Source organism: Peromyscus eremicus, chromosome 14, assembly GCF_949786415.1.
Source record: "Peromyscus eremicus chromosome 14, PerEre_H2_v1, whole genome shotgun sequence".
Classification (NCBI taxonomy): domain Eukaryota; kingdom Metazoa; phylum Chordata; class Mammalia; order Rodentia; family Cricetidae; genus Peromyscus; species Peromyscus eremicus.
The window spans coordinates 51,039,591-51,066,332 of NC_081430.1; the positions used below are offsets into that span (position 1 = coordinate 51,039,591).

The 26,742-nt window shown below is 43.2% G+C and overlaps 1 protein-coding gene across 2 annotated transcripts in view; it reads left to right on the top strand.

Moving 5' to 3' along the window:
• Positions 1-26,742, top strand: part of Unc79 (unc-79 homolog, NALCN channel complex subunit) — a 192,915-nt gene that overhangs the window by 121,495 nt on the left and 44,678 nt on the right. For both annotated transcript variants that reach the window (XM_059279488.1, XM_059279489.1), the window contains 6 exons: positions 6,657-6,764; positions 9,917-10,033; positions 12,537-12,620; positions 16,031-16,133; positions 19,330-19,470; positions 24,125-24,163. In XM_059279488.1, the coding sequence (XP_059135471.1) occupies positions 6,657-6,764; positions 9,917-10,033; positions 12,537-12,620; positions 16,031-16,133; positions 19,330-19,470; positions 24,125-24,163 (592 nt within the window). The remainder of the gene's footprint in view (positions 1-6,656; positions 6,765-9,916; positions 10,034-12,536; positions 12,621-16,030; positions 16,134-19,329; positions 19,471-24,124; positions 24,164-26,742) is intronic.

The following is a 26,742-nucleotide window of genomic DNA, read 5'->3' on the forward strand; positions in this document are numbered from 1 at the left end:
ACCTGTCAGTTAGCTCTTTAGCGCTCCGCTTCCCACAAACATACATATCTTTCCCTTCTGGGAGCACTGGAAGGAGGAGAGGCCCACACCGTAAGTGTATGGCTCAGGCTTTCCTGCTTCTACCAGGGGGAGCGAGAGAGGCCCAGACACTTGCTCTTCCTTGTCCTCTCCATGGACAGCCTCACTCGCTAGTTGCCCAGAGGACAGAGCTCACCTCTCTGCTGGTGTCACTCACTGTGAGAAGACCCATGGGCTGGGCTGCTCTTCATCTGCCTCACTAGATTTCCATAAGACCTTGTACACCCCAGTTCTGAAAAAAATTCCCATGGTACCTTCCCCCACACCCTCAGAAATTCATGGGTCCCTCGTAACAAAACCCTTTGTCTATCTCTCATTTCCTTCCCCTTCCTAATCTAATGGAAGCCTGGCTCTTCCTGAGGATGCAGCTTCCCCGAGAGCCCATGTAACTGACATGTGCCCCTGGGCTGGGGCCAGGGATTAGGGATCATTCACGCTCACTCTGGCTCCCCTCGGACCATTATTTCCTTGCCTCTAAGACCCTCAGCCCTGATTTTGTTGTCATCAGACCGTCAAATACACAGTCTCACTGTTCATTACTACTCCCTGACTCTGACCCATCAACACACACGCTCTTGTCTTGATTCTTCCTGTTCCAGTAATCCGTGTGGATGCCTTCTGGTGCCCTCTGATGCCCAGGCATCTCCGTTTCTTGAACTGACATTCTCCAGCACTTTTTCATTCTCTACCTTAGCTCAGCTACTCATTTCTGTAATCGTATCACAGACTTATTATTACCAACAACTACAGCCCTCCTGAGACTTCAGTTATATTTACTATTCTTTGATTACCAGTTCTTTCTCTCTCCTGACCAGGACTTACTGACTCTACTGTCTTTTAGTATCTCCCATTTCCTGTCTTTTCTCCTTCCTACCTTAATTAAATTCAAATCCGCCAACATAACTCATCCCTGCCTTTATCCTCTCAGGCATTTCCTTTTCCAAACATGCTTGAATAAATATGTCCTCCCTGAAGTCAAACCTTCCATGCATGAGCACTTGCTCCTATCATGTGACTATGTCTAGATAAAAATGTATAACATTTTAAACTATGGTGGCAAACCTTAACTGGGAAGTTACCCACCAGTTCCACAGTATTTTCCAAATCCACACTCCATTCTCCTACCTGACTATTTCATAGCTACTTTTCTCCTCAATGGTCAAGAACTCTTCCTACCAGACAAGAGCATAGGGAATTTCCATTGTTCTGTTATATGCTTCCCACAACTACATCTGCCTCCTCCTCTGGCATTTACATTTGAACACTTCGGTTCCTGTCAGGATCCTGATTCTCTTATCTACCCTGGGATGCAGGCAACATTCTCCACCCTTTACCCTCCATGTTTTCTTTTAAAGGACCTCTAACTTGAACATGCAGACATAATCTTATTTTGTTCTTTACTTAAAAATAAAAAGGCTCGTAAAGGCAGTGTTTTGGTTTGCTTCCCAGTTGCTGTAATAAAAATGCTATGACCAAAAGCAACTAAAGGAAGAAAGTTTATTTCACCTTATGGTTCCAGAGGATTAGAGTCCTTCATAGTGGGGAATGCATGGCATGGTGGCAGCAGCAGGAAGCTGGCCGACCATATTTTATCTATACACAGGAGTCAGAGAGAAAGGGGACAGGATGTGGAGCTAGGCTATAGACCCCCAAAATCATAAAGACACACTCCCTCCATCAAGGCTCAACCTCCTAAAGCTTCCACATCCTCCTCAAACAGTGCCACCGACTGGGGACCACGTGATCAATACACAAATACATGAGCCAATGAGACATTTACCATTCAGATCACCACAGGGATCCAACAATTACCACTCTCTCCAGTTTTCTTCTATGATATTTTTCTTTCATTTTTCCCTACTACAACAACAAAACTATATTTTTTCAATATCACCAAGGACCTCCATTGCTAAATCCAATGATCAGCTGTTGAAACTTATCCCCTTCATAGCTACAATATTTGACATAATTTATAAATCCTACTTAAAGTGGCTTCTAGGATACTGCATGCCCCTGGCTTTCCTTTTCTATTCATTGGCCACTGCATCTCAGTCTCTCCTTTTGGTTTTTCCTCATTTCCCCGAGGGAGTACCATCCCTGGTCTTTTCCCCACCTCCGGGGACATCCATTTTCTTGGTGACCTCATCTACCAAGAAAATTATCATTTACCCATTGCTGAACTAATGTCATGTCACAACAATCACCAGCATACAGCAATAAGCTTTTATCTACTCTGAGGGTCTTGGTCATATAGAGATGAACTAAGCTAGACCAAGCTTGGATGGGTGGCCAAGCTCTGTTTCTCATTCTTACCAACCTTCTCTGTGCTCCACGAAATCTAAGGATATTCATATATATATATATATATATATATATATATATATATATATATATATATATATATATATAGTTTATACATATATCCTTATATATTCATATATAAGGATATTCATATATAGTTATATATATTGTTATATAGCTACAGTGAACAAGATTGATTGCACAAGCACTTATCAAAGCGTAAGTCAATGTTTGTTTGTGTTGTTGTGATAAAACATTATGAGCAAAATCAACCTGGGGAAGGAAAGGGTTAATTTAACTTATACTTCCAAGTCATAATCCATTATTGATGGAAGTTGGGGCAGGAACTGAAGCAGACACCATAGAGAAATGCTGCTTATGGGCTTGCTCTCCCTCTGGCTCATGCTCAGCTAGGCTTCTCATACAGCCTAAACCCACCTGCCTAGGGATCTACCACCATAGTGGGCTGGGTTCTTATATATCAGTTAACATTCAAGAAAATGATCCACAGACATGCCTACAGGCCAGTCTGGTGAAGACAATTCTTCATTTGAGGTTCTCTCATCCCAGACAACACCAAGTGATCCAAGGTAACACTAGGTTGTATCAACTTGACTCTAACATCTTACCAGGACAGTCACAGAATGCCTGCAAACACTTCGTTAGGGAAAGCAAATCACACAACTGGACCAAACCCAAGGGGAAATATACATTCCTCATTAGTGGAGGAATGTCAGAGCCACTCAGTGAAAGGGGCTGGCTCAGGGAGCAGTGGGAACATGGAGTCTCTTCTCTCACATTGTACAGGACATAGTCATACTATAAAATGATCTCTGACTGTTCATCAGAAGTTAAACCTTCACTGAGCACTGTTAGTCCCATTCGGCAACTTTACTCTCCTTTAAGACATAACATATACCACCTCCTTCTTATGCCTATCATTTTTGTAGTCCCTGTTGGTTCAAGGGGTCAATACAGCCTATCTGGCTTAACTACCATCATCTCCTAACTCATCACCCACTGCCTTCCTTTATTACCTCCATTCCTCTCTATATAGCAGGCAGAGTGATCCTTTAGGATAGAATAGTCTATCTTTATTTTTCTGGCTTAAATCCTTCCAGGGCCTTTCTACATCTCTTACAGTAAAAACCTTAATTCTGCAGATGCCTAGAGAGTTCTCCAGCATCCCTGTCCTCACGCCCTCCCACTTCATTTACACTGCTCTCTCCACATGGCCACACTGGCCTCTTGCCATTTCTTGACTCCCTCTTACACACTCTTAGCCTGGGGCCTTAACCTGCTGTTCTCCAAGGCTTGAGTGGTCCAATACCCACTCGACACACTCTCTCGCTCCCTCTCACCACTGAGGCCTGCCCTGAGCTTAGTCACACACCCCCAGCTGGCATCCTGGTTCTCTTTCCTTTCTCTAGTGTTATCTAACACGTAATACTTTATTCACTTGTCCACATGCCTCTCCCCATCAAATCACACCAGAGTTCTGTGATGCAATATTTTTGTTGTGTTGGTTTCCTGATTACATCCTTAGTGACTAAGGGAGCACTGGTACGTGTGGCTGGAAGGGGAGTCACTGAATTTTCTGCACACGACTCTCGAAAACTGAGAACAGAGGTGTTGAAAACAAGTGGATAGCTCTTTTCAAATATTTGCTTTAAACTGTGTATGGCTGAGAGGCCTCAGAAAATGCTTGAGAACTAAGAAGAGATTGCCTAGTCTAAAGAAGTTATGCGAACTAGGTCTTCAGTAACTGTCACCAGGTACAGTTTCTTTAAAGTTTAAAGTACAGTCAATATTTAAGTACACACACCCCAAACCCCATGTAACTATCATTGAAAGATAGTTACAATGATCTTTCAGTGGATTCTTGAAGATTAATTTCATTTTCCTCATTTCATATTATTGGTGGACCATAATCCATAGCTGTAGCACACAGAGAAGGCAGATAAATAAGGGCAAGAGAGGTAATTTTTTATAACTTTTCTAATTTTGCATTATGAAAAAACAATACCTAACATTTTGATCTTGATGACTACAGTAATTTCAAATGATTACTCAGTATTAAGAGTGTCGGGAAATTTGCAGCAGGTATACTGTTTTGTTATGGTGAAGTTATCGGATGGGGGTGTTGGAGCAGTGGTTCAATGTATGAGTGCATACTGCTCATGTAGAGGACCTGAGTTTGGTTCCCAGCACCTATATCAGGTGGCTTACAGCGACCTGTAACACCAGCTCCAGGGGATCCAGTACCCTCTTCTAGCCTCTGTAGATTGCTGTACACACACACACACACACACACACACACACACACACACACGCACACACACACGCACACACATCGGGAGGGGGAGAGAGAGAAAGAGAGAGAGAGAGAGAAAGAGAGAGAGAGAGAGAGAGAGCTAAATAAATAAACAAATTTACAAAAAAGAAACCTGAAGTTATTAGTAATGATTTGACTCAGTTGGTAAACTGCCTGACGCACAGGATGAGGAACTGAGTTTGGATAACTGGCAACCATTAAGTGCCAAGGAAGGCAGTGTGCACTGTCTGTGGCCCTTGTGTTTGGGGGCTGGGATAGGGCCGAGCATAGAGAGATGGATCGCTGCAAATCATTAGCCAGTCAGCCTAGCTGAGTCTGTGAGTTCCAGGTTCAGTAAAATAAAAAAAAAAGTAAAGAGTGATCAAGGAACACATTCAGCATCAAACCCTGGCACACCTACACACACCCACATGAACATGTACATTCAGGACACACATGAAATTATTAATATGGCAACTATATCTATGTATCAGAAAGACCTCTAAAACTGAAAAGTAGATATTCCAAAGCCATTGTCCCAAAACTTTGTCCCAGACTCTCTGTCCTGGGACTTTTTATATCTGACACCTTAACAGGTTTAATGGCATCTAGTGTTGGAACAGCAAACATTAATGATAAAATATTGTGGATTGCTCTGTGGCAAGAAGAAGCAGTTGGTGTTATGAAAAAGACGAGATGGTACCTTTTGAGTTTAAGAGCTTGAAGCCACTTGGGATGACTATCTCTAACTCACAGCTCAGTGTAGTCATGGAAACCCACACTGGCAACTCTGAGCCAGCAAGAGGCTCAGTGTATTCACTGCCCAGTGCTGCTGGAAAGAATTGTAGGTTTGACATGACGATCCTTTGAGAAATTTCGAGAGGTTACTGTGCAGTTATCTAGAATGGTGTAAGAAGGCTTCTTTCTCAATGTTGATAGATTAGTAAGGCAGTATTATATGCATAAAATACTTCACATCAGGGAGGACATTTATTCAGTAGAAAAAAAACAAAATAGAGGTTGTGTCCCTCTAAAGCAGTGGTTCTCAACCTGTGGGTCATCATCCCTTTGTGGGTTGAGATATCCAGCATATCAGATATTTGCATTACAGTTCATAACAGAAGCAAAATTACAGTTATGAACTAGCAATGAAATAATGTTTTCCTTTTTCTTTCTTCTTCTCTCATATATTACATCCTGACTGCAGTTTCCCCTCCCTCCTCTCCTTCCAGTCCTCTTCTTCACCTCTCCTCTCCCCCATATCCACTCCTCCTCTGCAACGGAATAATTTTGGGGTTGAGGATCACCATAACACGAGCAACTATATTAAATGGTTGCAGCATTAGGAAGGTTGAGAACTACTGCTCTAAAGAAACCGAGACTCTCAGTACTGTTTATTTCATAGTAGAAAAAGATCCTGCTCTTAAATTGCTTTCAGCTTAGTAACATTTATAGGCAAATAAGTAAATAATAACATTACAGTGTGATATGTTTGGAAAACATAAGGGCAAATGCTCCATAAGAGAGTCACCTGACTCAGTTTTTGGGAGGGAAACAGTATCTTGGAAGCCTCCCTGGATGTGAAATCCTCTATTGAAGATTGAAATATAAATGAAAAAGAGGAAACTTTCAGACAAAGGTGGAGATAGGTGGAATGGAATATTAGGTGTTAGCTGAAAAGCAGCAAATATGGAACAGTGAAGTGTTCAGAGCTAGTTAGCACCATGGACATTTCAAGCGTGAGCTTTACAGCTACGCAAGCTTCAGTCTCCTGAGGGACATAGCAGCGCATACAGAATGTGGTGATGTAGAATATATGTAATCTCTCTAAGGTAATCGCTAGAGGCAGAAAGTGCCTACAGATTTGAATGGACAGTGTAGACAAGAGGGAAAAAGACCCAGAAAGGCTCTCCAATGACTTTCCACCACTGTCCTTAACTTTAAACAGTATTTCCATTTGTAGATCCCTCTTCTAAAGGACTTTCAACATTGGAAATGCCACGGGAATCTTCATCTGCCCCTACGTTAGAAGCAGGTGCGCCTGAAACAGGAAGCCACTCGTCAATATCAAGTAAGTGTTTCTCAGTGACGGTGTCTGCATGTGTCAGTTTTGGAACATGACCTATACGTATTACTTTCAGTTTTGCTAACTCTCCTACTTAAAAAAATAGTGCTTCAATAGCTTCCTCAATGATACACTGTTGTGCACTCTATGAAACTCTTGAGGGTAGCATGGCCTGCTTTAGTCCATTCCTCAAATGTTGGATTGTCCAAGAACCCTAATTTATTAAGGAATAAATACCAAATTTCATCTTTCAACAAAGTAAACATCACTACTAGCCTGACCATAGAACATAAAACTGGTCATGTGGTACATGCAAAACTTTGTTCATGACAGAATCTTACTTGGTTAAATCTGAGTTACCTTCTATCATGAGCACAGCTTTATCTGGGTTATCCTAAAATAAATGTACCATGATCCTATAGGTGCAACTAAATCTGCCCTTTTTAGTTGCTGAAAATAAAAACGGCCCAACACATCACAAAGTCTACACGAGGTATTTTGAAACTTCCCCCTGCTCTTGGGAGCTAGGTTTTGACCACAAGAATCTTGAGCTCTACTACTGTTCCATCAGGGTGTTTCCCCAGCTCAGTGGTGTCGGGAGATTTTCAGCAGAAAGAAATTCTTGGAAGGAATCAGTGACCCAGACAGATAGAAGTGTACTTTCTGGAAATCTTTCTCTCATGTCCTGATAAACTTGTGTTCCATATGGATGCTGCCTGAAGAGTTAGTGAGTCTTCATGGACCATCTTTTGAAAGGAGGATGGTCTGAAAAGCCAGATACAGTTCTTAGTGTAAATGCTGGTCTGGTTGTGTGGAAAAGAACCATTGTCACCATTCTCTTATCCATTTGCGCATTCATTCATTCATTATTCATTCATTATTCCATGCATTATCTGGTGGGGGCCAGGTATTGTGCTTGTCATTGGGGATCAAAGGTGAATAAATAGAACCTCATTTTTCCCCAAGGAGGGTACAGTCTTAATGATGATCCTAGATAACATTTATTTGATTCTCCTCCTGTATTGACGCCATGACAAACGGCTCACACACAGCATGATCTCGATCCACTCCTTACATACGCACTGCATGGCAGACAGAGGAGAAAGGCTGAATGGCTTGCCTAAAGTCACAGAGCCACCAAGTGATAGAGATAGAAACGAATACTTTGATCTATTAGATTTTCAAGTCGATACTATTTTTAGTATTCCACACAGTCTTTGAATAATTCTAAATCAATTATATTATATGACTGTAAAAGTTTTAAGAAATAGTTTCTAAGTAGCATATATTTTGCCTTTGGTTGCAAAATAGAATGGCTAGTTCTAAAACTAAGTGTTGTGTTTATTTTTTTAATCATGAAGAATGTTTTGATAACTTGACAAAAATCACAATAGTATATTTTCTTTTCCTTATTTACATGAGTCATCTTTAAAAACAAAAGGACACTGAATTCCCTCCTAGAACTCTAAGCAGTATGATTAGAAATGGACAGAATGGTGAAATTGCTGTAATTCCAGTGTGTCAAAGGGGTCAGGATCTCATAGTCATGACTGAGTCCAGCCTTTTGGGGGTGAGTTTAGCACCCCATCTTCCCTGCTCTTGTCATGAAAAGCATCGTCATAGAATTCGGTGGTGTGCTCTTGGAGGCATAATGCCAGGAACCTCATCCACTGATTTTGCTCTCAGGAATTCGGCAGTCTTTGGAATCATTTGAGAGACTGGGAAAATGGAGTTCAGTGGCAGAGCCCTTGCCTAGCATGTGTGAGGGTCTGGGTCCCATCCCCAGCACTGCAAACCAAACCAAAATGAAGAAGTGGGGAAGTCATCTCAACACTAGAGGTTTTATATCCATACTTGACTGAGTCTGCAAGATGCCACTTATTTTTAATTTTTTAAAATCCTTTACAAGATTTCTGTTTTTAGCTTGGCATGTAGTTCAGTCAGAAGGTGACTTGCTTTACACATGCAAGGCTCTGGATTCAAACCCAGAATATTTCTGCTTTTGAATTGTTCTTGAAGCTTTACTTTTCAAGTAGTTGCAAACTTGTAAAGTTAACGAATCATAAACAAATCAGTGACATTTACTACTTAGTCGGTTAGCTATTCCCACAAATTTAGTGATTATGGGCTCCAAGACACACGAATCCCACCCCATTCCTTTCTGACTCAAGTTGCTGGTTGATTGTTTTGTAACTAAACATGCCATGACCACCATAAATCAAACAGCATGCGGACTACACCAGAAATGATGTTATAAATGATTTCACTTCACACGTAGCTGCTGTCTCATTGTTGACTGTGAAACCTATACATATCATTCAGAGTTGCCCAGGGGCTAGTCAGTGGACGTTCTGGTCTCTGCAATTCCTTTCTAGGGTGTGCAGTTCAACAGCTTTGGCTTCTGAACTTGCCCTTTCAAGTAAGTCGGGTGGGGGAACCCAAGTTGTCAACATCTGGGTGTCTGGGGGTCAGGCGTACAGCCATCTTGGTGAGACTGAGTGCTCACACTGGCTGGTGTGTAGGCATGGAGTGTCGCACAGGGGAACAGGAGCAAAGGTGAGGGTGACTTTCTAAGTTAGCACACAGTTGGCAGTGTGCTTTGGATGGTCTCTGGTTTGGAAAAGCTTACAGCTTTTCATTGCTGAGAATCATATCAAGGCTGAATTGTAGGACAGAAATGTTACCATTGTTTTGTCAAACGAAGAGCGTACTTGTGGAGTGCTATTTAATTCACATTTTCTAAATAGTAGACAGGGGCTCAAATAGCTTGGAAATAGTACAGACTTTTAAATCAATGTTTTGGCTTACCTCAGTAGCTTTCGATTCAATTCAAGGTAGCACTGTTGGTTCTGAATCCTTTTTAGAATGTGGCAGAGCACATAAGTAAAAAAGCTAACACAAATAAGCATATTGCATTCATTGAGTAAATATGTATAGTTGGTAGATGAACGCTAAGGAGTGTTATTGCCTGTACCGCAGAGACAGCGGAAATGACAGAAGGCTTAAGTTTTTTCATTTGATTAGGAGCATATAATTTAGCAAAAATTACAGATAGCTAACAAATACTGAATTAAGATTTGTGTGGATGTATAGAGCCTATGTGTGCTATGGGAAATATATTCCCCCCCAGTAATCATCTCCTAATTTCCTTCATATAGCTCAGTATAGGCAGATGAAAAGGGGATCCCTGGGAGTTCTGACAATGAGCCAGTTAATGAAGCGACAGCTGGAGCATCAGTCTAGCGCCCCCCATAACATCAGCAGCTGGGACACTGGTGGGTCAAGCCTTTTCTTCTTCTTTGCCTCTCAGATTAGCTAACACCACTTTCTCTGTGTCCACTTCTTGTGTTCTTTGGTTAAAATAGTTTTTTAATAACCTGGAAGTAATGAACATATATTCAGATTTTCCAAGTGCTCTAGAGCATTGTGGTCTACGTCTAGGCTGATCCCCATCTAGGCTCGTCTCTGTTTAGACGGGTCTCATTTAGGCATGCCCAACTCTTTATTCCTGTAAGAGCCAGATTTCAGATCTCAGATTATCTGCCTGGGGAGGAGGGGTGGAGCTACGATTTCATGGTACAAAGTTTTAAAGGCACCAGATTATCAATACCCTCATTCATAAATTATAAAGTACTGAAGTTTAATATCAAATGTCAACTTGGTAATGTCGTGGTCTCCAAGTCTGACAATGAGTTGTGTATTTTAGCCAGCAGGGTCATCAGGCTGCAGCCACACACTTTCATGTTCATAAGCCAGAACTGCACCTAACCTGTTGTACAGTAAGAATTGACCGCTGTGGCACATCCGTTTTAAATATGACCGCTTTGCATTTCCTGAACCTTATCACATCTTCTATGTACACTGCCTTCTCAGCTCACTGTACAGCAGTGGTCCTCTTTTAAGTGCCTGTCTTGCCTTAGTTTTTCCTTCTTAAATTAAATGGGTCATTTGCGGTACAAGATTACAGACACAAAAGCACCTTGAAGTGTGCATACACCATGAAAATATGAGGGCTGATTATTGCAACATGCTGTGGGAGTGCCCTTTAGTATTTTGGTTATTATTTTCTGGCTCCAACTGTGAGATTTTTTTTTTTTAATTTCTTCATTATGATGCAGAATCATGGTGTGCACACAACCAAAATCCTGGGCTGTTTTTCAAATTGTATGTATGTCCTCCCATTTATCTTTGTTGTTCTTCAAGAAGAGATCCACATACTACACCCACCCTTGTGTGTAACAGACAGCTTCAGACTCCCAGAATTCGAAGATTTTTTGACATGTCAAAGGCTTGGTGGTTTCATTTAGTGGCATACAGGAGTGAGTAATGAGTAGCCAAGAGACAACAGACAAGAGAGAGGGGGGAAAGACACTGGCTAGCCATCCCCAAGAATATATTTGGTTTGAGCATTGGCTCCCTTCTCTGTACCATGGGGGACTGTACCGCCATCTCCAGAGATGAAGCCATGGAACCTGAGAAGCGCAGCTCAGTTAGATCTTTGGTACTAAATGCTCAGGTTGACTTGGAGGCCCTGACTTGGGCTACATGCTGTTGTAGCTCGGTGTGTAGCGCAGCCTCAGCCATTGTAGATTCTGACTACAACTATAATCTAATTTGATTAAGTAGAGTTATGAATATGTAAATTGACCTCAATTTCTGATCTGAGCTTTAAGCTACAAAACGCTTCATGATGCCAAATAACCCATTTAGCCATTTTTTTTTTTTTTTACTTTTCAACCAGACTTAATGGTTCTCATCTTCTTGGCTTCACACTTAAGATTCCATGTTGTCCAGATTTCTCTCACTGAACACAGCTGGGGCTTATTTTTTAATTTTCCACTCCCCAACTTTGTTCACTTATCTCTGAGTCCCTTAATAAAAGCTTTAACTCATTATTCTCAAGTTTTTTGATTGTTTTGTTTTGGACACAGGATCTTTCTTTGTTACCACCCAGGCTGGCCTTGAACATCTGGGCTCAAGTGATCGTTTTGCCTCAGCCTTCTGTGGTTGAGCCTACATTACACCTGGCTTTGGTGTTCTCATGCTTATTACCTGAGCCCAGCGGAGGAGTCTGTGAACATGGAATATCATGTTAGGTGACATGTCACTTTGAACCACACACGATTCCGTGACGCTCTAGTTTCCACCAGGAACAACTATGGTCATGTAGACACACTGAGAATGACAGCTTAAATTGAGTTATGACAAATTCGCCCAGCATGCACCAGCCCATTCATAGAAAGTCTGCCTCCTCTCCACTGTCCACATCTTCTGTGTGAATGAACATGCCCTAAGCGTCACTCCATTCTTGCTCCCTGTTCTTGCTCTCCATCTCTCAGCCGAATCTCTATCATTTTCTCTATCTGGTCCATGTGTTTCCCGTGTGAACTGTCTAGCCATTACTCCAGAGTATCATTGATGTATTTGTTGATTTGCATAAAGCATTCTTTCATGGCCATGACACTGGCCCTTCATTTCCTATCAGGAGACACAGGATTTGCATTCTTTTGAAACAGAGTGGGACTAGAACTTTAAAAAAAAAGTAGTTTTAGGTCCTCTACCATTTCAGCTGCAGCCCATTTAACTGAGTGACAGGTTTGTAACAGAACCGTGACTAACCCTACCCGCAGGTTTCCCTTTTCTGTCTTAATAAAGTAACCATGACAAAAATGGCGCCATGTGAAGGTTTGCTGCGTTGGTTGTGCTGTGACTGTGACTGTGCTGTGACTGGTATTAAACTGACCACACTGAAGACTGAAATGCTCTCTTTGTCCACAGAACAGGTACAGCCCGGGAAACGCCAGTGTAATGTGCCAATGTGCCTAAACCCTGACCTGGAGGGACAGCCGCTGAGAACAAGAGGTTGGTTGAGTCCCAGGGTCTCAGACTGTAGAACTGAAGGACCATGTGTCCCTCACAGATCCACCCAGCAGGTGCAAAGCCTCTTCTTCAACAGCTTCACATATTCCCAACCTGTAAAATACCTCCAGGGCTGGGGAATTCATGACAGTTCATCCTTGAATGTGTCCAACAAAAGCCCTGCCATAGAGTATCTTTCTAAAGCTTGGGGCCACACAAGACAATTCTAGCATCTCTCACCTCACACTTTGGACATTTGAAAATAACTGCCCATTTCTTATGTCCCTAAGCTATTTCTAGACCAGGCATCCCTGGACTCTTCAGCCTTCCTCCCAAGATGCATCAGTTTCCCATGTCACCCTATATTCTTTTCCTGAGCAGAGTTCAGATTGTCCTTATTTTTTTCTAGAATGTTGGGACTATGGATAAACAGCTTCTTTTCTAGCTATCTTGAATTATGTATTAAACTACACACTTTATTCTAGTTGTGGGAACAAAATGAGTATGCATCTGCACTAAGATCATTGGAATTTTTCTTTTCCAAATTCATCCCATGCATTTAACTACATAGTTAGTTAATTATTACCTTTGTTATTAAAATTCAGAAGGCTGATGAACCTATCATTGGTTACAAAAGAAAGAAAGAAAGGAAGGAAGGAAGGAAGAAAGAAAGAAAGAAAGAAAGAAAGAAAGAAAGAAAGGAAGAAAGAAAGAAAAGAATTCTGACCATGTTTTCTAAGTAGTCTCTTGAATCAAGCAAACCTATGTTGCTAGGCTAAACTACTCTTCAAATTTTCTAAAGCCTGAGGAGAAATTTGTGTCCACCTTCCTGGACACTTCTTTGGTAATGAGTAGCACTCTGGCCCTCCAGCAGATGAGATGAGACACTTGTCTGTGAGGCTAAGAAATGCTTTCGTAAGTCAGGGTGGTTGAAACAAATCTTTGGTCCTTGGTTGTGATCTAAGTGACCTATCAAAACCAGCATGAAATAAAGGTGAAAGCATCAGGGTGATGCTCAGTCATCTAAGTGACCTACCAAAACCACGGTGAGGTAAAGGTGGAAGCATCAAGGTGATGCACAGTTTTACAGTCTCTCTCTCACTGCAAGTGGGAGAGTCCATGGGTGCAGTTGCGCAGCTGATGTGTGCTTTGAGACAAGCGCATCCTCAGAGTCTCTCCCGTCTCTGAGATCCCAAAAGAGACGTTGATCAGCATCTCCAGCTTTGAAGTTGGGCTTTGGAGATGGTCCCCTCTGTGTTCAAGTTTTGGAGAGCTCTCTGTTATGGTTCTGTACGGAGGCACTCTGGATGTTCTGGCAGGCAACAGTGGTGGTGGGCTCAGAGTTATTGCCAGCAAGTGGAGGACAGAAACAGAGGCTGAGTTTAATACCGCCGACTTAGTTGTGGATCACTTACAAGGAAAAGTTGCTGAGGTTTGTGGCTGTCTTTTTTCATATTTCTCACCTTCTCATACATTACTCCCTGGTTCCACTTCGATAGCAGGATTTAGCAATCCATTGTTCAGCTAACAATGTCCTATAAGAACCCATGCCCAGTCACCTAACCTATTTGCTTTGATAGAGGCCTGCCATAAATATTGCAGCATACTTTCTGTGTTGTCATTAGAGAAAAACAACTTCATGGGGCTGCTGTGAAAACACCTCCCCTTAGGTAATGCTTGTTGGGAAGCCACAGAAACGCCAGAGTCCTTCTTGTTCCTTGGGTTGTAATCTTGACAATCTTGTAATCTTGGAGTTGTTTGTAGTGAGATTGTGGACATATTACCAGATATTTTTGGGCTGATTTTTTTTTCTGCTCTGGCGTAGTCATTTTCACCTCTGACTAGTATTCCTATCAATGATCGTGAGATGTGGAGAACTGTTTATAGGCTTGTGCTTTTGCCGACTCTACTGTCGATTTGCTGACGTCTTTGACACCGTGCAACATTTTTACAGACATTCTTTGTTAACCGTACACTTAGATATCCCTGGGAAGAAAAGCTAGCTCAGAAACAGCTGATAGGTATGGTAGCAAGGTTTGTATTCCCAATTGGGATCTCAGGAAGGTGAAGATACTTTTAGATAGTTGGTACTTGTGTTTGCAAGTCTTTGCTTCTCAGAAATACGCTGGGGAGGGGGTCTATAGTGTGTTAGCGAGAACTTCAACACCATTTCCCAAACCTCAGACGGCAGCATCGCCCTCCAGGCTAGACGTCTAAGACTTGTATTCTCATGTCTTTAGTGACCATTCTTTCAGTTGTTATTCTTTCTGAGGAGAAATCATACATTTTTTTTTCAGGACCAAGTTATGTGTTTCATGATGAGAAATGGATTATTTAAATGATCATATTTTATTATGCTTTTTTTTTGTCTGCTTGAAGAACTCAGATTAACAGTTACTACTTAGCAGAGCATGCTATTATTTCACGTTGTCACTCTGGGAGTCATCTTAGAGGCCTCATTTACACAGTTCCAGGGGATCTGCCCTGCACTGGTGGCTTCTTAATGGAGAACACCCTCCTGACTCTCCACATTATGTTTTGAGATTTATAGTGTGTGTGTGTGTGCATGTGTGTGTGTGTGTGTGTGTGTGTGTGTGTGTGTGTGTACTCACATGCATGCAGGTGCCCATGCGGGCCAGAAGAAGAGCCTGTCAGGCTCCTGGAGCTGGAGTCTCAGGCAGGTGTAAGCTGCCTTGATGTGGATACTGGGAACCAGACTTGAGTCCTCTGGAAGAGCAGAAGGCTCTCTTAACTGCTGAACCATCTTTCCAGTCCCCACATTCACTGTCTGTTGGTGCTGGTTGCTAAGATTCTGGCCTCGGATTTCCTTGAAAAGATCTAAGCTCAAAGTTTTGAAACTGTTGTATTGACTGAGTGAAGCAGAGCAAGTCATTAAGTGATGTAGCTAACCCTGCATTCACAAATACGTCAGTTGACAGGAAAGTCTTTTCGCTATAGTGTTTATGATAATAATTTCCAAAGCAGAATACTGAACTAGTTTTCTAGTGTCCCCTTCGTTCATGTGTGTGAAGTTTGGGGTCTCACTACCTCCCCTCTTGTTTAAGTGTATGAAGTTTGGGGTCTCACTGCCTTCTCATAGAAGCCCACTTTAATGATGATATGCACTTGTGCATTAGAAATATCATATTGTTCATTTAATGCTAGGAAGTCCATCTTTATCTAGACCCTGCTGGCCCAGCTGAACTTTCTGGTTTTTTAAAGTCCTGAAGCAAGAGAGAGGTAGGGCATCCAGTTCTTCCTTGGTCTTAGTTCCCTCTCAGGCCTTTGTCATGCCCCGGGTGGGATGTCTGTGATCTCATGAACGTGATCTTCTGAGAGTTAATGAATGCCGAGTGGAGACTGTCCTGGCTCCAGAAGCTGTGTTCATGGTTGTCTCTCTGCTGCTTATCCAGGTGCCACTAAATCCAGTCTGCTGTCAGCACCCAGCATTGCCAGTATGTTTGTGCCCGCACCCGAAGAGTTCACGGATGAGCAGCCAACGGTGATGACGGACAAGTAAGCTCCCTGGTTTTTGTTTGTTCGTTTGCTTGCTTTTTCTTGTGCTTTGGTTATAGAGTTAGAGTTTGGTCCCCAGGTGAAGAAGTGCACTTTGCATTCCTTATTTTTCAAAGGGCTGAAGCTGTGTTGTACACAATTGAGATTTAGAAATGCATGCACTATGAGTAGTGTTTTGTTTATGCTTTGGCAGCGCCCCCCCCCTTTAAATTGGATGGAATCAGATAATCCCACTTACCCCTAAAAATAATTTAACACTCATAAAATCTTCAGCCTGGGAATGTCTAATTGTTACACTGGGAACAAAGAAGAGACTCCATTTTTTTTTTTTTTTTGGCAGTGTGGGGGGGATGGGGATGGGATGTCTAGATAGGGTTTCTCTGAGTAGCGCTGGCTGGCCTGGATCTCAGAGGAGATCCACCTGCCTCTGCCTCCAGAGTGCTGGGATTAAAGGCATGTGCCACTACTGCCTGGCTTCATTCTTCTTGCATCCTGGAAGTACAGTCCACTCTCTGCATCTCAGACTGGCTCATCACCTCCCAGACCATCAGTTGCTGATAGCCCTGAGTTCTTCTAGGATTAAGCCCACATGTTTAGCTTGAAGGCATTCTAGTGGGTGAATGTCCCTACTGCTCTTTCTTCAGCCCCTTCTCTGTTTCCAGAGCATTCCCAATGTGTTCTTTCTTGGTACTTGATCTTCCTAGTGAACTTCGGATTGCACACTTAAAATCTAGCAGAAGGCAAAGTTCCCCTGGTTGTGAGGGAAAGGATTAGTCACACCCTTCTCCAGTTTCCCAAAGCCTCTGGCCTATCTCCAGCCCAGCACTTGTCACACTGTATTTTATCTCTTTGTCTACATAGTACAGGTACGTGTTATAAAATAGATCGTGAGTTCCCTGGGATGAGAACAATTTCTTCTGTGTTTTGTGCCCTAAGTACCCTATGTCTTGCCTGGCACACCAATATTTTTTTAGTGTGTATGATAAAATAAAATGAGGCTTGGAGATTTTCAAACCCGCACAGACCCCAGGGACTAGACAGGCTCCTGGATAAAGGGGGCTCACAGTCTAATAAAGGAAAGTGAGGTAGAAAGGATGGTGCAAATATCCACATAGTGTTGCTCATTGTGCAGTCAGAAGTGAGGTGAAGGCTGTCCTAGGGTTTCGACTGCTGTGATTAAACACTATGACCCCAAACAAAGTTATTTTACAACTTGTAGTCCGTCACTTAGGAAAATCAAGGCAGGAACTTGGAGGCAGGAACTGATGCAGGGGCCATGGAGGAATGCTGCTTGCTGGTTTGTTTCCTCATCACTGTCTCAGCTTGCTTTTTTATACACCCCTAGACCACCTGCCCAGGGATGGTACTGCCCACAGTGACCTGGGCCCTCCCATGTCAATCATCAGTCAAGAAAATGCCCCACAGACTTGCCTACAGACTGAGCCCATAGAGGCATTTTCTCAGCTAAGATCTCTTCTTCCCAGATAACCCTAGCTTGTATCAAGTTGATATAAAAACTAGCCAGCACAGTTCTTCTCACATACTTGAGAAGCAGATGTGTCTGGCTTGTATAACTACCTAGAAATGTCCCCAGAGCTTTGGTATAATTTCTCCATTTTGTGTCATAACACCTCCCCCCCCCCACACTTTAAGTTATCATTTTTCTTAGTTGCTTCTGGTTGCTCGTGTGTGTGTGTGTGTGTGTGTGTGTGTGTGTGTGTGTGTGTGTGTGTGTGTTTGTGTGTTCCAATGCACATGCACTTATGTGAGCATGTGTGTGGAGGTCAGAGGTCAGCCCTAGTGCTGGGATTACAAGCGCTTGCCCCAGACCCAGCTTTATCACTTGGGTACTGGGACTCAACCTCAGGTCCTCATACTTGCATGGCAAGCCCTTTACCAACAGAGCCACCGTCCTAGCCCTTTGGTTCCTTTTGTGTGCTGTCTCTAGAGTTCCAAAAGTGAATTTTAAATGTTAAATTAACTTTAAGACACTCTCTTCTTTGGCTCATATTTAGGCGCATTTCAGATGGAAAGGGTGCAGTAACCGTAGCTCTGGTCCCTGAGTTATTTTTAGTTCTCAATTTCACTTTAGAAAGCTGCCTTTGGTTGAGTTGAGTGGAACCTATATTAGGACACAGCAAAGAGCAATACATTGTGGGTTTCTTAAAAGCAGATGCCACTGCTCTTCCATATTAGTTTAGCGGGACTAGACATTCACAAAGCTGGTGTAAGGGAGCAGTGGAGAAGAGGCACTGGCCAGCGCCGCAGGCTTCCTAGAGGGTCCAGGTTCACTTGAGTCCTCTGTCTTTTCCCCACAGACCGGACATCTTTTGAAGGCTTCTAGCCATGGCTAGGCATTTTTTCACTCTGACAATTGAAAATTAATCTAGTTACCGTAATCCCCTCTCCATCCTTGGTGCTGCCTGTGAGGTGGCTGCCGTCTCCTGCACAGTATCGTGGCTGCCCTTAGACATCTGATACAGCCCAAGATCATCAAATAGAGGACCCTGAAGGTCATCCTGTACCAGTCAGAACACTATGTCCAAGTTAAGTGCATCTGACAGAAACCCAGAGGCATTAGCAACAGGGTGTAAGGAGATTCAGGGGCCAGACCCTGAGGCCCAGCGTTGGTTATGGGACAGGAAAACTGGGCACAGGCCACCCGGTGGCTTCCAGAAGTTCCTGGTCCACAGCGTCAAGGATCTGGAAGACCTGATGTGAGCAGATCTGACTGTGCTGAGATCACTCACAGCGCTTCCTCCAGGAACCCCGAACATCACAGAAACAGCGGCCCAGCTGGCCGTCAGAGCCACCAAACATTGCCAAACTGTACGATGAAGAAGAACAAATAGATGACTCACGTGCACGTTTATCTTTGTTTAAGTAAAACTGTAAAAACAGATCCAAAAACTCTAGTTACTGACTATTCTTAGACGTAATTTCACTTTCCTGAAGTCCCAGAAGCTGTTAGTCTATCCGAAGCTCTCTCTAAAGGAGCAGAAACTCCCATGGGGCCGGAAGCTTGTGGACTGAATGGTAAAGGAAGGGCCATGATCTCTGCCACCCAAGCTCTTCCCCGCCTTACGGTGACAGTGGCACTGGAGTCTCCCAAGACTTCTGGCAAATGGTTGAGTTTGGGTATTACCTTGAAACCACGGTGCCTTTCTAACATGTCTGCCCTCTGTTTCCTTTGCAGATGCCATGACTGTGGGGCTGTTCTCGAAGAATACGATGAAGAAACCCTGGGGCTGGCCATTGTTGTCCTCTCCACGTTCATTCATCTGAGCCCGGACTTGGCAGCCCCTCTGTTGCTTGATATCATGCAGTCCGTGGGAAGGTGAGTGTTAGCCTCTATTTTATCCGCTAAGCAGATCTTGAAATGGGAGCCATCAGTTTGAAAGTGAACGACCCAGTCACCTGGTAGATGCCTGGTACCTGTGGGATCAATTCAGACTAGTTTTTTTTTTTTTTTTTTTTTTTTTTTTTTTTAATGGACAGAAGCATCTTTTGATTTCATTTCTCAGCTGTACCAGGTCATGAGTCAAGGTCAGAGTCTGACTGTCGCTCCCTAGTGCTGCGTGAGCTAATATGTGTGACAGTGTTCGGATGGTCCGTCCAAAGTAGGCTTTGGATTAACCATTATAACGATAATACTGTTCTCTCTCTTCTCCTGTTTTGTGGTCATCTGACACTTCTTTTGTGATCTCAAGGGAGCCTCACTTAACTGTTCAGTTCAGGGCATCATTGTGTGTCACACTACATCTTCACAGTTCTGACTCAGATAAAGGAAGTGTGCACATGTTGTGGGAACAGGACCTTCTGTCTGAGGGTTAATATGAAGGCAATTCCCTTTATGTATAGACATTAGAAGAGGAATGTATTTTGTGCCCATGACTAAATTCCAGTTCAGTAATAACTATGCAGCTCACAGAGACTGAGTTAGACTCAGGGTGAACTTGCAAAGTTTCTGATCTCTGCCAGCACAGTGCTAGGTGCCTTGGACCATTAGCATTAAGACTTCACTCCTAGCCGGGCGGTGGTGGCGCACGCCTTTAATCCCAGCACTCGGGAGGCAGAGGCAGGCGGATCTCTGTGAGTTCAAGGCCAGCCTGAGCTACCAAGTGAGTCCCAGGAAAGGCGCAAAGCTACACAGAGAAACCCTGTCTCGAAAAACCAAAAAAAAAAAAAAAAAAAAAAAAAAAGTTAAAAAAAAAGACTTCACTCTTGGGGCTGGAAGGATGGCTGCTCTCCCAGAGGACCAGGTTCAATTCCCAGCACCCACACGGAAGCTCACAACTGTCTGTTAACTCTAGGTCCAGGGGATCTGATGCCTGGCCTCTGAGGGTGCTGCATACACACAGTGAACAGACATTCATGTACATAAAATAAAATTAAAGATTAAAAATATTATAAAAAAAAGACCTAGATCCTATGTTCAGGTAATCTGTGGAGCTTTTTGTTTGTTTCCTTTTGGTTTTTTAGACAGGGTCTTGCTGTGCAGCCCAGGTTGACCTTGAACTTGCTATGTTGTAGCTCCAGTGGCTTTGACCTTGTGATCCTCCAGCCTCAGCCTCCTTAGTTACTGGGATTATAGGTATGTGCCACCATGCTTGGCTATGGCTTGGTTGTTGAAAGGAACAGTTTTGTGTGAAATCGTTGGGTGACCATACAAGACAGGGCTTAGGCAAACACCTCGAGAAGCTGAGAGTGGAAATGCTTCCCATTGTTTGGAGGAGAGAGAACCTGCAGATACTTGGGATTTCAGGGAGCGAAAGACAATCTTTTTGGTTTGTGGGCTTGGTTTTTTCTTTTTTATCTTTTATTTTGGTTTTGATATAGGGTTTCACTACGTAGCCTAGGCTGGCCTCTAACAGGGCTTCCTCCAGGAACCCCAAACTGTCACGGAAACGGCGGCCCAGCTGGCCGTCAGAGCCACCAAACATTGCCAAGCTGTATGATGAAGAACAAGTGACGGCTCACGTGCACGTTTATCTGTGTTTAAGTAAAACTTCTGTGTCCTAGGCTGCCTCAACCAACAATCCTCCTGCCTCCAAAGCGCCGGGCTTATGGGCGTGTGCCAGCACACACCTGAGAAGGAGCCTCAATGCCGCTAAACTTGACTTAAAAAAGAGTAAGAACAGGGCCTGTGGAGATGGCTCAGCGGGTGTTTGATGAACTCAGTGTGCCTGAGTTCAAACTCCCAGCACCCACATAATAAGCCAGGCATTTGTGGGTGAGTGCCTGTAACCCCAGTGCTGCAGGGGGCTGAGGTATGAGGAACACTGGAATTTCCTGGCTAGCTGAGCTCCAGGTTTAGCGAGGGACCCTATCTCCAGGAAAGAAGGCAGAGAAGAATACAGGACACTGATAACCTCCTCTGGCCTCTGTGCACACTGTCTACATGTATGGCACATACACATGTACAACATGTACACTCACGCACTTACACAATAGTAGTAATTCTGATGTCAAGTTAAACAGGAAAACATTAAAAACTTGATCACAAAAATATATAATCCTGTTATTTGCTCCCCACCCCAATTCATGTGTATAATATGGTGTGGTATGTATATGTATGATGTATGTGTGGTGCGTGTGAGTGTGGTGTGGTATAGCATATGTATGTAAGGTATGTGTGTGGTGTGTGTGAGTGTGGTATGATGTGGTATGTGTGTGTATAATATGTGTGTGGTGTGTGAGCGTAGTATGGAGGGGTGCATGTGAGTGTAGGATGGTGTGTTGTGTATGTGTATAGTATGTGTGTGGTACATGTGAGCATAGTATGGAGTGGTACATGTGAATGTAGGATGGTGTGATGTAGGTGTATATGGTATGTGTGTGGTGTGTGTGAGTGTAATATGGTGTGGTGTGTGTGTGTGGTATGTGTGTGGTACATGTGAATATAGTATGGTGTGGTATGTGTGTATGGTATGTATGTGGTGTGTGTGAGTGTAGTATGGTGTAGTATGTGTGTATATGGTATGTGTGAGTGTGTGGGCACACCTATTTGCATATGCAGAAGCCAGAGGACTTCGGATGTCTTGCTTATCACTCTCCTCCTTATTCCCTTGAGACAGGGTCTCTCCTTGAACTAGCAGCTTGCTGATTATGCTAGGCTGACTGGCAACAAGCTCCCAAATCCCAAGTGTCTCCACTTCCTAGTGTTGGGTTCCAGGCATATAGAAGCATTCCTAACTTTTTTACCTGAGTGCCAGGGATTTGAACTCAGGTCCTCACGCTTGCACAAGTGCTCTTACCCGCTGAGCCATCTCCCCAGCCACCTCTCCCTGTTGATTTTGGAGTATTTTTAGAGTTACATAGTTAGAGACTGCATAAAGTTCAGTGTAACCAAAATTCAAAAGCCATTATAAGAAGTAAGTGATGAATATGGGAACTAGAAGAGATAAGGAAAAGATGGCTTCATCCAAGCCGTTGATTTGAACTCAGTCTTGGTACTTATAGAATAAATGCTGTGTCCTCTATCTCTACCCCGTAGAGTTGACAGTTTTGATTAAGGCATGACCACAGTTCCTACTGTTACCACTCTGTAGTTTTAGAGAAGGTAGAGTTGTGGTTCTGCTCTGTTGCCATCTTGGCACAGCTGGTCTAAGCCACAGAGGACACAGAGAGGAGATTGTGAGGTTTAATATTAAAGTATATATAATCTGTGCCCCAATTACTACCAACTGTTAGGGTGGAAACATGTGTTTTGAAGAAAAACATGGAAAAACAGTAGCACACACATTCACATACTTTCATAGGTAGACACTTAAATACCTACACTCGTACACTTGACTATCTAGCTCCTTTGGGTAGACTAGCAAGAGACTGAAAAACATTTAGTGCAAATTGGCGTGACTATTGATAGCCTAATCTTGACCATCAAGCTGCCAAGAAAGCAGATTCTGGAATCATCTAGGCAGCTTTCTTTACATGTCCCAGTTTCACTGTGAAGAACACAAGATGAGATCATGTGGCTTTAGCACACTGCCGGGACCACTACACAGAGCATCCTCTGGATGTTCTGGGCGTCCGTAAGCTCAACACAGACAGCTTGTTCGTCTCTCCCTCAAATGTTTCCCATCTCGTATAGAGCTGTCAGCTTAGATCCCTTCAAGCTTCAGCCCTCTGGTTTTCAGGTGAATCCTTTAAGTTCATGTTTCCCACACCCTTGATTATGGTTTAGTTGGGTTGCCAACGTTTCTTTCTCCATCGTAAAATCTTTAGCATAAGGGCCTTCAGCCGAGGCAGCTGGGGACGATATTGCTATGGCAGTTGCTGGAGCCACCATCCCTCTCTGAAGCTCTTGGTCCCTTCAGTTGTTCTACTAAAATAGTTTATAGCATTCTCCTGGTGTCTTCAGTAACTTACAGATTATAGTATGTGCTTTTGAATCCACTCATTTGGTTCATTCTCTGTCATGAGAGAGCATATGTCCATGGCCAAGGAGGCACACTATAGTTTTCAAAATGTGGTCAGTTTTGCATATTTAATTCATAGTTTTCGTCTCCAAAAGGCAGTTTTCCCTTCTCACCACTCCAACTCAACAGCAAGCTGAGGATTCCTCTGCTGTCTGTTCTGTTGGGGTAGAGGGCTGTATTTTCAATGTGTGGTTCGCTTGGAGTCAGGTTTCAAAGGTCGGTGACAGAGAAATGAAATTGAGTTAATGCAGGGGTCACCAGATGACAGGTTCTGGTGTCTGTCCAGCTGCGCTACAACTGCCATTTTTTCAGGTTGGGCGGGCGACAGTAAACTCTTACGTGTATGCCTTTCCTTGGGAATCTGTGACTGACACAGAAGACAGGTCTGGGAGAGTGGGTTTGAGTGTAACCCTGGACATGACCGCGGAGTGCGCCCTCTGATGCCCATCAAAGGAATTGCCAGTAGCTGTATTCTCGCCACCCAAACCTGAACCACAGCCCTAGCTCAAGGCTAATGTGTTTCACCGGGGAAAGCTAAGATACTGTGTGACTGTTTACTTTATTTCCTAGGCTCGCATCCAGCACTACCTTTTCTAATCAAGCAGAAAGGTAAGAACTTCAAGTGGGTTTCATTTCTCTTTCTCTCTGTGCATGTCCACATGGCTCTGACACTGGCCACGGACAGGTGCTCTCCAAGAAGCTGCTAGTCCACTGTCGCGTCACTGGTTTCTGATCGGATTTGTGCATTTACGCATTCACTCATTTTAGTCAACAAGTACTTTTAAGCCCAACTTGCACTAGTTAAGTGGTTTGTTGTTGTTTTTAGTTTTTGTTGTGTGTTATCTTGGGAACCTAACTGAGGGCCTCAAGCATTCTGGGAAAATGCTCTACTGCAGAGCTGCACCCCAGCCCTGCTTCAGCCCATAAAGGCAACAATTGGCAGCCTTGGTGGGCTTTCATTCTCACCAAGGCGGCAAACGTGAACGAATAGTCATAAAAATGCATAGTAACTGTGCTTCGTGCTGTGAAGAAAATAGACTCACATAATGTTGATTCTTCACGTGTTGATTCATTCGTGGGTGTGCATGTATGTGCAGTGAGTGTGGAGGTCAGAGGTCAATATCAAGTGTCTTCCTCAACCTTATCTTTTGAACCCGGCACTCACCAGCTGGCTAACGTGGCTAGCCAGTGAGTTCAGGGGACCTTCCTGTCTCCTCTCTGCCGTGCACTATTAGAGACCCTTCAGTGACTATCTACAGAGTTAGTGCCCAGCGCTGGCCAGAGTGGTTAAATGTCAAATCCTGTTTTCCATGGAACTTACATTCAAGTCGAAGAAGCAGAAAATAAGCAATTAACCAGTAAGAAATTGACAGTGTGATTGAATATCACTTACTGCAATGTGTTGTGAACATTAATTAATTAATTCCAGGTAATAGAGGAGGCCCAGAAGTAGTACTGTAGACATAATGGCCAAGGACAGCCTCTTGGAAGAAGTGCTATTTAAACAAAATCTAGGTGGGGAGAATGGTCTACACAGCAGTTTATGGAGAGAATACCCCAGGCAGAGGGCACGGCAGAGGATAAGGGCTTTCAGTCGGGAAAGAGGGTGGTAAATTTGGAGACAGACCAATGTGGCTTCAGTGAACACGGAAAGCATGGCAGAAAATGAAATGGAAAATATGGAGGCACCCAGGCCAGGTAGCTCCATGGAGGTCACTGCAAGGGGTTAGCTTTTAATGAACGCGCAGGGTACAAAAGGGAGGGCCAGCGTGCTTTGCCTTAAACACTGGAGACCCTCTGCCTTAGCAGGGTTTGAGTGTATAATGCATTCTTGTTGACAGACACCATATAGTACTTTAGTGTGGCTTTTCTTTTGTGAAATTGACATAATAAAATACACAAACCCTAAATACCTATCCACTGAGTGTTGATAGGTGGCTTTACCTGCATACCTGAGGCCCTGTCAAGACACAGAACTTAACCATGACTCCCGAAAGGTCCATCTTGCACCATTCCAGCTGCCCTCCATGCATGGAAGGAAACACTGTTTTCTTCAAGCGTAGGTTAATTTTTGCCTGCTGTAGAGCTTTGCTTGAGTGGAATTGTGTGGCCTGTGGTCTTTTGTGTCTGGCTTCTGCAGGTAACCATGCTTTGAGGGTTGTTCATGCCACTGCTTGCTTGTCTCTTAGTCTGTTCCTTTGTCAAAGCTGACCACGGATCAGGGTATCTGGATTATTTCCAGTTTGGTGTGATTCCTTTGCTGTTGTGAACATTCTTATACAAAGTTCTTTGTAAATACTTTATTTCCCTTGGAAATGGAATTGTTGGGTCACATGATACATGCATGTTTGATTTTTTAAGATAAGAGATCAGAATTTCTCTTACGTAGATACATATACATTGTATAAAAATGGTTGTGCTATGGGCTGGAGAAACGGCTCATCAGTTAGGGCACTTGCTGCTCTTCCAGAGGACCTGCCTTTGTTTCTCAGCTCCCATGTCAGTCACCTCACAACTGCCTGTAATGCCAGTTGACTTCTGACCTCTGAGGGCATCTGAACACTGGTGCTCATACTCACACATAGACACATAAGTAAACATTAAATGAGGGTTATGCTACTTCTCTTATGTAAGATGCTGTATTATTTTATATTCCTACCATCAGTGAGACTTCGGGCTGTCCCACATCCTTGCCAGATTTTGACATTGTTGGTATTCTTAACTGTAGAGACGGGGTGGATTTGTGGTGGCTATCTCTTTGTAGTTTGAATCTGCATCTTCCTTTTGACATTGTTTCAAGTGTCCATCGACTATTTTATATATTCCTTCCTGAAGTGTCTATTTAAATGATCTTTTCCATCTTTTTAATCATGCTGTTTTCTTTTAATTCTGTTGTTGTAGGACTTCTTTGTATAAATACGTTTTAAGAATATCTTTACTCATGCTGAGCTTACTCATTCATTTTCTATAATTTGCTGACAAGTTTTTAAGTTTGATGAAGTCTAATTTATCCAAGCTTCAAAGTGTGTGTGGTTATGGATTTTTATTGTTTAGCTAAGAAAACGTGTCTACTTCCAACTCATGCATGTTCTCTGCTGTTTTCTCCCGGGCACGTCATGACTTCAACATTTAAATTTAGCACTTAGTGTGATCTATCAAAATGAAATTTTACATACAGTGCTGGGTTG